This window comes from Brachyhypopomus gauderio, chromosome 1 (genome assembly GCF_052324685.1).
Source record: "Brachyhypopomus gauderio isolate BG-103 chromosome 1, BGAUD_0.2, whole genome shotgun sequence".
Classification (NCBI taxonomy): domain Eukaryota; kingdom Metazoa; phylum Chordata; class Actinopteri; order Gymnotiformes; family Hypopomidae; genus Brachyhypopomus; species Brachyhypopomus gauderio.
The window spans coordinates 13212240-13229619 of record NC_135211.1 but is presented as its reverse complement, the minus strand read 5'-3'; the positions used below and the strand labels follow the sequence as shown (position 1 = coordinate 13229619).

At 45.0% G+C, this 17380-nt stretch overlaps 1 protein-coding gene across 1 annotated transcript in view; it reads left to right on the top strand.

Annotated features, from left to right (window-relative positions):
- The window catches only part of b4galnt4b (beta-1,4-N-acetyl-galactosaminyl transferase 4b), a 57060-nt gene that overhangs the window by 12319 nt on the left and 27361 nt on the right, over positions 1-17380 (top strand). The window contains exons 3-4 of the mRNA XM_076997601.1: positions 4232-4341; positions 13824-13922. Of these exons, the coding sequence (XP_076853716.1) occupies positions 4232-4341; positions 13824-13922 (209 nt within the window). The remainder of the gene's footprint in view (positions 1-4231; positions 4342-13823; positions 13923-17380) is intronic.

Here is a 17380-nt window from a genome sequence, read left to right as displayed (position 1 = left end):
GGGGCTCGTACGAGGAGTAGATCAGGGTGAAATACTGGGCCATCTTCTGTTAATGGGGCTACATTTGCAGTGGGAGTCCTGTCAAACAGCCAGCCATGTGGTTCAGCCTCCACAGCTATTCACCCCTATTTTAACACCTTAGCAGAGGCATGCAAGTGTGTAGAAGACCTGTGAATATTTCTTTGTGCGTGCTGCATCACATATAGATTTATACACTTGATCAAAACGTAAGGCTACAAAGACACACATTAATGCAGTCGTGCAGAAACAAGCGACTGGGCCGTGATTAGTGCCAGAGGTAGCCGTGTGAGTAGGGTAGGGTGAATCGCCCCTGTTCTAGAAGGTCATATGCGTGAACTCCAGACAGCCTCTCATTAACCCGCTCGTCACATCACTGGTCTTCTCTATCACTGACAATATGGCAGCAGAGGGTGACAGCAGCCCAGGTTGTTCCTGTCTGGCCGGCATGGCCGGGAGCCATGTGGGGGCCGCCTGTGGCATACACAGCTTTTTTCTCTGGCTAGAATTAAATGGACTCTGAAGGTTGCCTTCACAGAACACAACTTTTGTGATTTAAATCCCTTTGTCTGAATTTGTCATTTTCTTCAGATGTTCTTTGAGGAGATTGTCAACATCCAGCAGTACATATTCTCTATACGACAATATATGTCAAAGATGACTAAATTGTGATTTAGCTTAAAATAAAACATCTACAACATAATTAGCCGATGGTGCACCGTTATGTTATACCCATGCAAATCCTACCCCTATATTATTAGTATCATGTGGGACAGTAATTAGCATAGTTCTTAACAAAAACAAAACGAAAGGGTTAATTATAGAAACAGAGCATGAGCAATGACTGTTACATTTCTTCAGCAACACAAGCGCACAGTCTCTCACTCTCTGTGTGTGTGTGTGTGTGTGTGTATATGGATAAATGGGGACAATTCTTGCAATAAAGAGGGCAGCACGATTAATTAAATGCACTGGCCTTGGCGAGACAACAAAACATCTATGAATGCTAAGAGAGTTCAGAAATATTCAAAAACATCATGGTGTCTGAAAGCTGGATTGTGTTCAGGATGTCCTGATTAACAGAATGGGTTACAGAATGTCACAGCTAGAATGGGTTACATAATGTCACAGCTGGAATGGGTTACAGAATGTCACTGTTAGAATGGGATACAGACTGTCACAGCTAGAATAGGTTACAGAATGTCACAGTTAGAGTAGATAGCGCCTACCTAGCATTTAACCTTTAGCTTTAAAAGTCTGTTTGAGGTGTGTTTTATTTACATACTGAAATATGGTGAAGCTGGAACATAAATATCACATTTAATATGAATCTTTATGAGCCTGTATCACTTATTTATAGGGTCATTAGCTTTAAATGTCCTAATTTGTTTCTTATAGTAATGAACTGCTGAAAAGAGCGACCCAGTTACATCTAAAATGTACAATTCGATTCTATTGAACTGAAAATAAATGGAAGCATGCAGTATTATTTCAGTATTATTGGAGAACTCGACAAAGATGCTGTTCACTGAGCTGGCACATAAATCGACATGGTATTGACTGGGCTGAAGGAGGCTTCATTAACTGGAGAGAGAAGCAATGTGTGACTGTGGGACTTCTAACAGGACATCAAGCCTGATCCTAACTCTGTATTTACCAGTGAGGGGCTTTATTGATAAAGCAGTTAGGGATAATTGTGTTGCCAACCATGCTGTATGTGTAAAAAAAAACCCTTAGGATCCTTTGATTTTTTTGTCCGTTTGTAACCATCTGGAGGAGGGCGCGGATCATGAAATCCCAGGTTAACGCTCTCTGTAGGAACAAAAAAAAAATCGTTCCGACCACTATCTTTGATGAAGTGGTGTATTTTTCTTGAGGTCCCACAGTGCATCACACATTTTTACCCATCTTCTAGCACTGAAACAGCATATAGATTCTGACTTATAACTTGTAGCTGCTCATGTTAAATGCCAAGGGCCAAGGCAGAAATTGTCCTCCCTAAGCAACTGGACAGTGACACATTTTTAGCATGTGGTTCTGTCCTGCAGCATTTGAAATGGAATAATGACTATGAAGATGACTTCCAGAATGTCAGCTGTAATTTGAGGGTATGTAATATGTGGTGAACCACATTCCAGGCAGTGACTGCTATGTTCTGTAGTAAAATATGTAGAGGTAGTGAAAATTGCAATACACTGAGATTCCAGAGAAACGGGACTTTTCAGACAGACGTTCTTCATCAGCTCTGGTGATCCATATAGGAATGACGGGCTATGCAGAGTCCCTGCCAATATCCAGGAGAGGCCAGTAGGGTTCTGGAACAAAGTTGTTAGGTCAGGTGTGGTGAAAAGTAAGGAGAAAAAGGAAGTTTGCTTCATCCAAAGCATGCTTTACTTTATCTGTGATACATAATAGCATATGCTGTGCTTCACCTCACAATTAGATGGACATCATAATTGTAATGTTCTTGACTATTACCTTACCTAAACCGCAAATGAGCATGTATTTCAGCTCTGACAGAAAGCTAAACAGCGTTTGAAACAAACTGAAAATGACCACAGATGTTGGTACTAAGCAAGTAAACATTATAAATATGTCAGCTTACATATTTAATGAAATGGGGGAGGGATCTGAAACCAAAATGGTTCCTCTAGTACAGATGACAGATACAATACGAGGCTCAGCTTGAAGTTTGTCAATTGTTCAGCCTTTCTGGCTGACTTGAGCTTTTTCTGTCTGCCTCTCCTTACCCCCACCTACATCTGCTGTAACTGGCCTGCAGACCGTATACTTAAAATGGGAGGCAATTTGGGAAAAGAGATGCCATTTATCCCTTATCCATCTGGCAGCTAGTAAGCCTGTGGCTGCTTGGGACAGCCAGTGGGACCGGCCCCCTGCTCCTTCCGAGATAGTGTGCTATCTTTTCTCTCCTCCTCTTCACACTGCTGTTGTGGGGAGCTTGGCATTGATGTGCTACGGCTTCTCTCACCTCGCTGCTGCACCGCCCCCCACACACACTCCCAGCCTCGCCCACACACCCTCCCAGCCTCGCCCGCACACTGCTGGGTGTCTCCAGCTCCCTCTCATCTTATTTCCCTTGACCTTTACCCCATTCTGATGTTATCTCCTTCTCTCTGATTCGCTCTCTCTCTCTCACTGTCTCTCTCTCCGTCTCTCTCTCTCTCTCTCTGTCATGCATTCCCCCCGTTTTTTCATCTATACCTGGCAAGTAAGTTGTGATAAATCTCATCTGCAGCACCATCCCTGGCCCATAATGCACTGTTCTGTGTGTCCTTCCCCAAAAAGCTTATCATCACTCAGGCTTATGAGACACGAATGCTAAGAGAACGAACAGATTAGTCAAGCTGGCACGGCCACAGCTGGTGTGGCCCCAGACCAATACTGGATAAAGAAACTCTCTCTCTCTATCTCTCTCTCTCTCTCTCTCTCTCTCTCTCTCTCTCTCTCTATCTGTTGGCATTTCACTCACCTCCAAATAATTTATTTAAAACGAAAAAACAGTAATACTATTAATGAACAGTAATAAATAACAGATTGTTTTGTCTGTCTTGGGTCTCTGTGTCCTAAGAATTTGTAGCAGTATTAACCAATTATTAAGTATCAGTCAATTATTTTGCATATGTGCTTGCGGGCCACAGAAGGGTGAGCTAAGCTAAGCAGGCAGGTCTCTGGAGGGGGGAGGGGGGGGGCATGGGATTCAGAGATGGGGCTATGCTCCTTTGTCTGGCTTACTCTCGCACAAGGAAGTAGGATCTGTAGAACTGATTCCAGCAGCCATTACAGCAGCTTCAACGTTTGGTGATGAATGACCTGAACCATCGATTGTTTTTTCCCTTACCATCATCTAAGCCTGTTTGTTGAAGCCGATATAGTTATGTCAGTATTCCTGTGGCTTTACAGTTTGAGGAACCCTATTCAAAATCTTAAATTTCCTGATGGGACTTGGTTTCCCACTAAACATGAAGGTGACCCTTTGACCTCAGGAATTGAAGGTGAATTTCCACAGGCTGTGTAGTTGAACCAGAGTAACACCCAGTGTGATAACCATAAGATGGTGCAATACTGTAATATACATCAACATCAGTTTGATCTCACTATTGAGGTTCAAGAGATTATGTGGATTTTTGGAGACTTGGAGAGGAAAACACTGTCCATGCTATATTATTACAATAATGACTGCATGTCTGCACAGATCCAGAGAGGCAGACAGACGGTTTGGGGTCCGGCCACAAAAAGCCCTCACACTCCTCCAGACATACAGACAGGGAGGAATCCAGTGATTATGGAGAGGAGACACAAGGGGTGAGTCACGTCCATTTTATTTTGCACATGAATGAATTCTAATACTCATATTTAATGTGTGATACCCTTTCCAGTCCTTTGTCTTATGCACTGTTTTCTTTTACTTATATCCTGTGCATTTGTAAATGCACCCAGATATTTTTCAATTTTTCTGAAGATGATGTATTCTATTAATTTTCTTTTGGACCAATATGCCTACCCAGCAGGACAGCTGTACATTCAATAGCCTTATAAATATCGTTTAATTCATAACCATAGGTAGATATTGATGTCTCCTCTAGAATAATGTCATTTTCTGTGGGGGTCTAAGCATATAATGGACTATGATGGAAATGATGTGCGCTGTCATTCATAGAACAGCAGTCACCCGCTAATGTGTTAATGGGCGGGGCTTTGTATGCCTTTTCATTCCCAGGCAATAAGGAACTCCCAGCAATTTTTAGACTCAGGTGATACGATTTCGTAATGCGCTAGTCAGTTTCAAGCATACCATAATTAGTCGACTCACTCGTCCTTCATAAAAAATGGTTCATTTTGAAGACAGCCTTCATTTAAAGACCAAACGAAAACGGTCTCTCTAGCTCAAACGTGGTGTGGGTGGGGCGTCTGCAGACAGGTCCTGGTGATTGAGGAGGAGGAAGACTCACCTGTGTCCGTGCCAGCACAGTGCCGGGTTTAATCACGCCACGGTGTTTATGAACTCGCGTGAAAATGCCACTCAAGCACTTTAGCGCTTTGACACGGAGCCAGTAAATCGCGCGTGCATTTGCGGCGGTCCACGCCAATGCTTCTCATGGGGTCTCGCGCCTGTTCCTGCACGCGTCGCAATGCAGCGGCGTCTGCCGCATTTGCACCAGCGTAATCCGCAGACGATGTTGATGTCATTACTAGTGACCATTACCTCACATTTCTCTTTACGTCCGAGTCTCATTTGTTTTTAAATGTTGCAATTGTAGCCTGAAGGTGTGGCAGATCGAAACAGATGTGACGACTGTCCCCTGCCACTTTATTTTATTTGGAGCTAAAACACGTTTGTGACCATAACGTTCGAGTTAGTCACTTTGGCGTCTGTCCATCCTCCAGCATGGGAATCAGAGGTGCATATGAGCCCAGGCCACGTTCACTCCGGCGTGGTTCCCTCCACCGGTCTGCTGCCGTCTGTTGCCGAGAGCCAGGACGTGACTCAGTTAGCCGCAGTCAGAGTGGGAGCAGAAGGAAACAGTAATTTTGGTAATTATCCAAATAGAGTTATAATACCGGGGCATGGCGAGCGCGATGCGAAGCGCCGCAGGAAACCGGCAACATTGACACAGAATGCGGCGAGATGCCTGTGTCCGAGTAGCCGGTGCGGTTTTAAAGACGGCAGATAAGCAGGTGTCAGATAGAAAAAACAAGGCGACTTCAGAACGGATGTGAGTGGGTGGGGTGGCGGCTCCTTTATGGCCTGTTGTCTCCTTGTAGTTTATAACCCTCCTCCCTCTGGTAAGAAATAGCCTTAGCCACACTCTTCCCATTGATTTTTACTAGTGTCCTGTCCCTGTGATTGATTATCCTACCAAACATTAATCCCTCCTCTCACCACTTTGCCTCCATCTGACAGGCAACATGCAGCCCACATTGCCCAATACAGTCTCTACTAACATAAGAAAAATCAAAGATATGAATTTAATAGATTTTCATACATTCTTATTGTGGTTCTGTCTCTATATATATATTTTAGAGTGTGTGTATGTTTGTCGTGAGGTTTGCTGCTTCTGTCTTAGTTGAAACCTAAATGGATTTCTGCAGTCTTGCGGTGGTCTTTATCTCAGCACTGTCTGTCAGTTTGCTGGACTCAGCAGACATGCTCGGGTTGTATGGAGCGGTAAACACTGATTCAGCCAGACTTAGTGGACCTTTTGTTGACAAGCTCATAGAAATCCAGGACAGAACGGCTCCCAAAAATCCAGCATGGAAAGGCCCACCGAGCCAAATGCACTGGAGCTGCCAAAACGAAGGGGGTGAGCAGAGACCCGTCCACACCATGAGGGCCCTTGGTCACACCAGCAGCAGTGGGGAAAACATCCCAGCAGGAATTTTGAATATATGGAAAAAGCCTGAGATATGAATTATAAGGGAATGGGACAAATATTTTTCATGGTCACATAGTGGGAAACACTGAGTATCGGCATATTGGAGCATGTTGTACTTTCAGATGACTTTGAAATGGATCCCTGAAATGTTAATAGTCGGAGGAAAGCATAACCAAATGATTAGCAGACACAAGGAGATTGTAGTCTCTGCACTGCTTTAATTGTAGTAAATCGGTTTTGTTTAGACTGCACAATATAGAGAAATAAATACTGCATTATGAATTCCTTTTTGGCATTTGCAGCGGATTCTGTGTCATTACAGAATGTCTTGACATACGCTGCATTTATCATTCATTGTGGAACCTTGTGGATGAAAACACAAATACGTTTGTGGCTTATTGGAGTGCTGGTTTGCACATTACAGCATTCTGGGATATTAGTATGGCAAAAAGCCAATATTGCAAAAACAGTTAACAACCAATATATTTTTCAAACCTGCTATGTTCTTTATTGACATTATAACGAGTGGATAGTGGCCATTACGCTGATGTACCCAACCCAGGCTCTGTTACATGTATGTTCTTTGGCCAGCGTTTTGTATCTTTGTCATTTTGAGATAAAAAGACCGAGAGATAGCAATGTCTTCTCAAATGTCCCCTCGTCAAAGCAAGTAGTTAATCTTGTGCAGTGCTGAAACAAAGAACCCCATTCTGTATTGAGAATTATTTATTTTCATTAGATGTTTTCTTTCATGTTTTTTTATGCCTCATGTTTTATATTTTATATTTTATATTTCCTGCCTTGTATATTAAAAAATCATCTGTTTTCCTAGTCAGTCTCTGAATGCTGTGAGACACTGAAACCGTCTGCAGTGAGACTTGGCAGGGCTGAACTGGGATCAGTCAGCCTCCAGCTGTCTCCTGATGTAGCACGGGCTCGGCCCTGGCTCTTGCACTGTTGAGCTCTGTGATTGGTGTAGCAGAGATGAGTGTGTGTGGAGAAGCCCAGAAGAAGACCAGTGCCCCAGGCAGCTGATCTTTCCGCTCTCATCCACCTGGCCTGCTGCGTCAGGGGTACGGTGCCCTCCATTGGTGTGCGAACGGCTTTGTGTGAGTTTGCTTCCCACCTTTAGAGTGAAGAGCATTAAAGCTTGGAGCACTCTTCGTCTCACGCCCGCCAACATGGCTTTTAAGATTATTTTTGGGCTCAGCGTGCCCACTGAAAGTTTTGGAGGTTGTCGAGTTGACTGAGACTCCCAGGAAGAAATGACCTTGACGAAAAGCTTATATATGCAATGCTAATCAAAATATCAAACAAATGCCCCAAGCTTCTTTTAATGACTATTTTGGGGACAGCATCACATTAGGTGAAAATATGCATATTCCAGCATGCATTTTATGCATATGTGCATGTCACTTAAAAAAAAATAAATTATCAGACATGCTCCTTGTTCTTGATGCATTTTCTTCTCCGTTCAGTCTGCACATGCTCTCTGTGTGCCTGGGCTTTTAACATGCAACACACATCAGAGGTGCGCAGGCATGATATCAGGCTGGCAGGCCCAGGTAGGTGGCCTTCAGAGCCCCAAGTAGCTACTGAGGTGCAGGGAGGATAAAGAAAGGGTAACATTATTAAACGGACTCGCCATTCACAAACAGACTGCAAGCAAAGCAAGAGTTTGGGTTTATTTATAGCATCTATTTCTAAAACGTTAAGTTACTTTTCACTTCGTTTTCTCCAGCTGTCTGTATTTTTTTTTTTTTTTCCTTTTTTGCTGTGGGAAATAGAGAATAACAGAAAGTATTTAGGGTCTGTTTTTAGGGTGATTAAAACATTCATTTAGCTTGACAAGAAAAGGCCTCCCTGGTGAGTAAGTTTTCAAAACATAACATTACAGCACGGGTGATTTGTCCAAAACTTTGCTCTGATTCACTGTCTCATTTAACAGCTTCAGAATCATTCTATTTACTTATTCATTTCAATCCATTAGCCATGCGGCAGAATTATGGCGGACTATAAATACCATGAATATCAATTTTGTATTCAGGCCCACTCTGCGCTGACAAACTCTCCACTCTAATTGTTTTTTGGCCACCAGCAAGATGTGAAGTTGAGTAAGGGGAGAGAAGCTTCAGGGCTGGGGCCGTTTAAGCAAGCGGGTATTGTGCAGAAAGCAATTACTGAAAGAAATAATTCCTTTCTTTATCTACTGAGGGCTCAAATACATGGTGTGAGCCTTCATACATCTCTTGTATTGTCACAAGAAGTCTTTGCAAACCGCACTTTGGAACAACGTTAGGAGCAATCAACCACAGTGATTGTAATTTTTTTGTATTGACAGTTATTATGTTCAGTTTAGTGGACAACTGGTCATATTTAACACACTTAATTCTTAATCTGAGGAAAGTGTAGCTGTTTTGACCTTTTATGTAAGAGAAGCTGTTTGGAAATGCTTGCCCTAATGTAGTCATATTGACTTGGACTATTTCATTTAACACCTAAGTCAATTTTCTGTGCCTTGTAATTTAAAAGGACACTTAAAATAAGTCAGGACTGTCAGTAAATAACATTGACTCAGTATTTTCCCAGCAGGTGAGGAACACAGTAAGTTTTTAGCTAAGGAAAATCTTGTTAATTACATCTTGCCATGTTTCAGAAGTGTATTTTGCCGTTTCCATCATTTATGAATTCATGCCATATTTTATACGAGTAGCTAAATGTTGTGCTTTATGATGTATTATTGTAAAAGGTTTCGTTTTTACAACTCACAGACAATATGCTGATGTACTTGTTCCAGTGATTTAAGAATATGAGCAGAAGTTCTCCAGAAGTTGAGTTTCTGTAACTCATCCCTATATTTAGCCCTATACAGCAGACATTTCAGTTGCTTTATAGATTGTATCACAGTTTCACATTATTTGCATATAATGTCCATCGTTTCAGTCTTTCCTAATGGATGCATGCATGAAGTCAGAAAAACAGCAAATCCCTTTAGTACAGCACATATACAAGAATCCATGGATTTCGTTGCTCTCTGTAATGCACACAATAATATTTCACTCTATGTATGAATGCACAGTTCATACTGAAATATGATGCAATCATTTGTAAATGGGTGCATGCCGGAATTGTGGTCTGGGAGACAGACATCAGCTAAAGCTGCTTTATCCTATCTGATTTATACCCTGCTTGCTACTTTGACATCTTCCTTTTCTGTACCCCGTCTAGGGGCAACTAGACTTTCTAGTGCAAACCAGAAGATCCCAAGAGCAGGGATCTCTTCCCCTTGAAAAGTGTGGTCTGTACTTTAAAACAGACTGTTAGTTCAGTTACAAAGCCGAGTTCTCCGTCTGATCAATCAGAACTAGGAGGCAGAATGTGCTTAAAATTACGTGGACAATATCACATCCTAATTTGTATGGCAATGTTTTCCTCTAGAAAAGTATCTCGCTTCCTATTTCTAATCTGAGCCCATTTCTGTCTTGACATTTGCCGTTTAATGATAAGGAAACAAATCTGAAACCATCACATGGCTGACAATGGTGTGCTGTTAACTCACTTCAGAAACAGAAAGGGCCACCATTATCTTCGACTCCTGGCCGCCTTCTCGCCTACTCCTTTTCCTCCTTCTACCAGTCAAACGCTGTCCCTGCCCCACATGTCCCTCTCCCTGCTGCCCTGCTAATCTAACAAGGAGAATTCATTAACCTTGCTGATATTCCCAGGCATGTGCCTGCAGCTGTTGTTGGGTGCCAGAAGCCATCTGGTTATCATTCCTGTCTCGTCGGGAGAGACACGGGTGAGGGAATCTGGAGTTCGTTTATTTATGAGTCCTGCCCCCTGCCCCGTGCCGGGGTCAACGCCATGACACCCTTGGACAGCGGCGGGTGGGAGTGGTCAGGACGACTCGAGCTGGGGGCCAATCATTCGGGTGCCCTCGACCGAGGTGCTCAGGCCTGTGCTGTTGACTGCACGACAAGGGTCACGGCACCAGACTTAATTGGAATGGATGAACTGGCAGACACATCCTCATTATTTCGTGCCGTTGAGAGGGACCGCTTGGAGCTGTTATTGTGCCATAAGAATTTAGACGCTCGACAAAGGACGTTCTTGCTATCGCTTGAGATTTTGGTGACAGTCGTCTCAGAAATAGTCAACGTAAAATACATGGTGCATCTGTCTTCATTTGAAGGACATTATGGAATCTATCAGCTCGTGCCCAGCTCCAAGACATCAGCTGGGTTTTATTATGCTTATGCACTCAATGCCTGGTAAAATGCGAATTATTAGAGTGTTGCAATCATCTGGTGCACATATCTACATCTTGTAATCCATCTCGCAGTCATCATTTTAGCACTCATCAGAGCGTCCAGGGGTAACGTTCGCCATCAGAGGAAGCACCTGGACACAATTGTGCTGCCTCACTATCTCTGTCATACCCACAGACACTCATTCTCTTGATCGCAACTTTTGTGTATTTTTATTGTCTATCTGGTATGTAATGGTTGCCAAAAAAAAGACATTTTAACATTGTGCAATGTTATTTCGGAGTGCATTAGGGCTGGCCATTCATTAGGCAGAGTCACCAATGTGATTCTGATTCACGCAATACAAAAAAAAAAACCCAACCTAAAAAATGCCCACACTTCCAGGATCACATGTGATGCAATATCAATGGACTGAAATGCAAACGCGAGCACTGTCCCTTTAAGCTTGGTTGCGAGGGACAGCCTTAAGGCCAGCAGGGAGATTATCTGGGTGACGGCACTGGTGTGACACGGCTGGGCTTGCTCTAGTCACTGGTGCTTAAAAGACAAAGGTGCAGCCCCATGCACGACAAATACCTTCCTGGGCATTGAGTAATAACATTGTTAGCTCTGTCCCAGGGAGTTTTATACTATGCTAACAGTGCTACATTACACAGAACACTTATCTGGTTTTATTTATTTATTTAGTTTGTGTCCCACATCCATTTTAAAATTAAACAGGCTTCTCGAATAATGCATTGTGCCCGAACATTAAATAGACAGGGTAACATGCTTTTTAATTGATTTCCTTTGCCCGCAAGTAATCAAATGAGATTTTCACTCTAAAGCAGCAGATTTGAATGAGGCATTTGCTAATTGTCTGGACCTGGAAGAGCTCCAGTAGTCATTAAAGTAATTTTGTAGTGGCTCTCAGCACACAGGGGCGTGCGTACGGTGTAGTGCACAGTGAAGCATAGCCCTGCTATTGTGCTGCGTACGGAGCCTTTGTTTTGATGCTGGCTGCTTGGCTGTGATATGCCAGGGATTGATGTGGTTCGTGTAAACAGGACCATCCTGTTTTGCAGTGGATCTGTGCAGTGGTATGGTGGATAAATGAGATTTTGATGCTAGTGTTGCTTATGTGGATGACGTGAGCAGTGAAACTATATTTGGTCTGCTGATGTGACCATGATCTGTGAAATGTGTAGGTTGGTTGCTAGTCTTGAATAGAATTATTTATTTGTTTATTAGTTTATTTATTTATTTATTTATTTGTTGCCACTTTTTTTATCTGTTCAGCGGGAAGTGTTTCATTAACGAGAGAACAAATCCCTATCAAGACATTAAGCACATAAGTATCACAGTGCAACAAGCACCCAGCTAGAAGCTCACACCCACTGACACACTCACACATATGCACACACGCACACACACACACACACACACACACACACACACACACACACACACACACACACACACACACACACACACACACACACACATCGCACCTGTCCCACTCCCTCCCTCCATCTCACCCGAATATTAATCACGAGCACCTTATTTGCTTCTCCCATGTTTAAGCCCTTCGTGTCCTCTCCACCAGTTCTGTGCACTCCTCACCCACACAGTGCCATGCAAGAGACGGCAACCTGCTCTGGAGGCTACGCACTGGGGAGGTACTGGGAATGGGTACTGAGAGTTGGTACTGGGGTACTGGGAGTAGGTACTGGGGTACTGGGAGTAGGTACTGGGTACTGGGAGTAGGTACTGGGGTACTGGGAGTAGGTACTGGGTACTGGGAGTAGGAACTGGGGTACTGGGAGTAGGTACTGGGAGTGGGTACTGGGTACTGGGAGTAGGTACTGGGAGTGGGTACTGGGAGTAGATACAGGGTACTGGGAGTAGGTACTGGGGTACTGGGTGTAGGTACTGGGGTACTGGGAGTAGATACTGGGAGCAGGTACTGGGGTACTGGGAGTAGGTACTGGGTACTGAGAGTAGGTACTAGGAGTAGGTACTGGGGTACTAGGAGTAGGTACTGGGTACTGGGAGTAAGTACTGGGGTACTGGGAGCAGGTACTGCAGCGTTTGCTATTCCTTTATGTGTTTAGCCAGCTCACCCCTGTGCTCTGTTTATCTTTGTTCTTTTCCCTATAGAGAATAAAGACAGTCCTACCTCACACTCCTACCTCACACTCCTACCTCACACTCCTACCTCACACTCCTACCTCACACTCCTACCTCACACTCTTACCTCACACTCCTACCTCACACTCTTACCTCACACCTAAAGTTTAAACGGTTGTTCTCTGGCTTACATGGGGTTAAAAGATATGCGTTTCCATATGAGGAGAAGTTATGGAATTTGTCTTTATTGATCTGATGACATTGTCCACATGTACATTTTGAGCTTATAAAAAGGCTTTTTTCCAGCAGTACTGTTACTGTAGAATTATTCTACTGTGCAGCTAAAGTGAGTTTAGAACGGCTGTGCTTTACTTACTCATGTTGAAATCATTTAAAAAAACAGGGACTGTATGTTTCAAGGTCTGTATATTTCCAGTTAAGTAATCCAAACCATGTGATGAATTATCTTCTGAAAGCAGAAAGGCCATTAGTTGAGCATATTGTGGCCCTCTATCCCAGAACTTTGCGGGTCATTTCTCATAGGCAGCAATGGTCATTAAGGTAGACAGACATTCCATGTTTACCATGACACAGTTAGGTGCTTTCAGAACGGCGTCCATGAAGCAGACAGCGTCCTGCTGCGTCCTCACTGCTGTTTTAAATCTTCATTTAGGAGAAAGAATGTCGATGCTGCTGTGAGACAACGCCTGAGACATCCCAGCTGCAGAACTCAACCTAAAACTGCTGATAACGCAGACCAGTCGAACACTGAGTATCCATCCAACAATGAACAGTGACAAACTCATTTGGAAAAAAAAGAGAAAACAATACAACGCTAATTAAATTCTGTAATGAAGACGGAAGGGTACACTGGTGTTTAGCTGATTAAGTAAATGTGAACAATAACGAGTAAAGTGTCCCAAATCTCGCAGCTGTGGGAATCATTCAGTTTCACTCTGATGAAGCTGTTCTATGTGCAAATCTGAGCTGTGTGTGTGTGTGTACTAAAGACTCCTTGATTTCTCTGTTCCAGGGTAATGAGCTCAGTGAATTTGGACAGGAGAATCGTGGCAATACAGAGATCCGGAAACTTCTCAGCCAAAAGTTACTCAAGTTGCCATGGAAACCGGAGGTAAAGCTTCTTCTGGTTTCCTCCTTGGGTAATGGAGCATAATGTATTCCCCTCAGAGGATAGTGAGGATATACTCCACACAGCATTAGGAGAGCTGGGAGATTTTGTTTTGTCCTGCTCATATTCAATGCCTCTGGCCTCCCCTTTTCAACCTCTCACTCTTTCTCTCTTTCACTCTTCTTCTCCTTATTCCTCGCTCATCCCCCCATCTTTGTCACACATTGTCCCTCCCTTTCTCCCCACCTCCATCCTTCTCCTCCCTCTTTCTCTCTCTCTCCTCCCCTTCTCCCTCTCTCTCTCTCCCTCTCTCTCTCTCTCTCCTTCCTCTCTCTCCTCCCGCTCTCTCTCCCTCTCTCTCTCCTCCCTCTCTCTCCCTCTCCCTCTCTCTCACTCTCTCTCCCTCTCCCTCTCTCTCTTTCCCTCTGTCTCTCTCCTCCCTTTCTCTCTCTCCCTCTCCCTCTCTCTCTCCTCCCTCCCTCTCTCTCCCTCTCTCACTCTCTCTCCCTCTCCCTCTCTCTCTCTCCCTCTGTCTCTCTCCTCCCTCTCCCTCTCTCACTCTCTCTCTCTCTCCCTCTCCCTCTCTCACTCTCTCTCCCTCTCCCTCTCTCTCCCTCTCTCCCTCCCTCTCTCTCTCCCTCTCTCTCTCCCCTCTCCCACCGTGCGTGGTGTGTGATTTCCCTGGGGAGACATCCTCCTGTCATTCTCCCATGCCTTCAGCCACGCTGCTAAAATTACACGAACAGGTGGCCCGGAAGGACAGGACAACAGCGTCCGCCTCAGCGCCGAGGCGCCGCTCACTCTCCATCACTGCCCGATTCCTCTCCAAGTATAGAGACGTTAGTCACCTGCAAACACCTCAGTCCCCATCACGCCAGCTCGCCACATCCTGTAAAACCTGAAGTGGCAGATCTTTTTCTCTCTTTCCTATCACCAAAATGTCATATGCCACGTCAATCAGCAGATTCAGTGCTGGATGAACTAGAAAACGCTCAAGTGAATCACCCCAAGCCTGAGGCAGAAGTAGTCGCACGGCGGTCAGGCTCTCATTATCCAATCAGAACCAGCGCAGTCTTCTACCCCTTCCCTGCCTCATTACCCCCTTTATTAATTAGCAGCAACTCAACGTCCTGGCAGTTTTAACCATGTGATTATCTGCCACAGCGTTGTCTTTCCAGCAGACACCATGTGAATGGTAGCGTACGATGAGAAGGAAATATGGTGTCTGCTGTGCAGATAGCTACAGCAGCCGAGCTTCATGTCCTGAAGGGTATTCAGTGTAAAGGGGAGAGTGTACTCTCGGTGTACAACATGGACAACAATATTGTGTTTGATTAGGTTACTGTATTAAATATTGCGGTTGCATTTCCCATTGCAATATGCTGGAACATAATGCCGAGCTCTTGATTCGACATGGTAATAAGTGGCCTGGGTTATTTTTGACCAAAATGATATGTTTCACATATCGAAATGCCTACAGGACATCCATTGGAATATTTGAGATTAGACACGGTGCACGCATTAAAAAAAATCAAATAAAGCCTGATTTGTTAGAGGGTTCATTTGCATGTTGTAGCCCACATCAGTATTGCAAAGGCCAACACTGTGATAATGATTAGCAAAGGATATATTAGGCTCTGTTCTCCATACCTCCATACCTTCATATCTCCATTTCACCCTGCAGAATGATGGAAGCGTGATTCGTCTGACTCCGCTGGCCACGGATTTGACTAATAGCTGGTGTCTTGGCTTAGCTCTGTGGGGTAGCCCTCATCTGCTCTCTCCCTGGCACACTTCATGTGAGACGGCATAACGAAGGGACCGCAGGTCAAGTGGGGGCGCTGACCAGCCATGCCCAACAACCCACCAACCCTCCCCCCCCCCCCCACCCCACCCCGCTCCGGCCCCCAGAGACTCGTCTTCTGGGGCCTGTGATAGATGAGCTGCCAGACTGCCGAGCACACAGGGCACACACGTCAGGACGGTGTTACACCGAAGGAGAGCTCTCAGCAGCAGACAGCCGGGCGGAGGTGTCTCTGAGATGGCGGTCCAGGCTCAGGTGTAGCACAACAACGCATCTGCCCCTGTCTCCTCCCCCCTCTCTCTGTCGCCGTTGGTGGTGTTGACGTGGTTGTGCGGACCGGCCTACACCTCCACCCCCCCCTCAGCCAAGGGCAGCGTGCGGTATGATGCTCGGTGATGAGGGAAGGAGAAAGAGTAACAGCGGCTGCAATGACCTCTGTTTTCATCTGGTGATTTACGAGCTCCTTTGCGCTGCTATTGAATACCATTATATGGCTTTGGGGAATGGAGAGAGCAGGGGATACATCAGTGTGGAGAGATGACCCTGATAGAAGGAAGCGTTCTCTCCTCCGCGCTCTTTAGTATCGGCTCCGAGCACGTTCTCGTTCCGCGTGATTTGATTCGCTCGCCCGTTCCTTTGCGATAGTAGGAAAATGGTTTCTGGCAAATATATAAATTAATCCTGATATCAGGGGATTTGGGCCTTTTGTTGAGTATTGGATTTTTAAAAGAATAAGACTATATTAAGACACTATCACCCACCTTCTGGATTTCTCTTGTAAACACGTCTTATGCTTGTATTTTTACACTACACACATAGGAGAGGCATCTGGAGTCCAAGGGACTACACGAAGAGCTTGTCAAATCGTTATTTATAACCAGCAGTAGTTTTCTCGCGTGTCGCGCTGACACGAATGATGATTAGAAGTGCTCTGGCTTCCCAGGCCTACTGTGAGCTCGGAGCCCGGTTCCGTCCTCCCAGTGCTGGGACCAGTGCGGAGGCTAGCCAGGAGGCCAGGGGAACGGCTGCCCGTTACACAGCAGTGGCCCCTGGGCTGTGAGCTCTGAGCGGGCCGCCCTCGCTCCGAGAGGGTGCGGTGCCATCGCCATCATCCACGCCAGTTGCAATTAGACAGACTAATTTTAAAACCCGGCTGCTGCAGGCGGCCCAGAGCGGCCGGGCAGATGGGAGGGAGCAGACTGATGGTATCTCACCCCGCTCCGCACCCAAGAGCTGTTTCCTTCTCACTTTCCTCGCACCCAGGAACACCCAGGAATGTATGAATTTTGATGATTTGCCTTGCTGGGGTGTGAGAGATTGCGTTGCATTCTAATGTGTAGAAGCTTAAAGAAACCTTTAACTCAGCATGTACATGTCGTACTTTTTCATTAGATTTACATGGTGTTTTTATATCTCCTATAATCTTGGATAATGAATTTATAAACAGTCAGGCGGGTGCCATATGTGATTACACGTAGAAACAGTTCACCCAGTAATGACCCAGAAGCACGTCTTAAAGGAAGGCTTGCCTGCCTGGTGGTGTGCTGATTTGTGGCCATCTTCAGGGCACCTCACGCCTCTCTTGGGTTTGCGCCCACTCACAGACCCAATGTCTACAAGATGGATCCGACATCTGCCTGGGCCTCTGCTCCAGAGG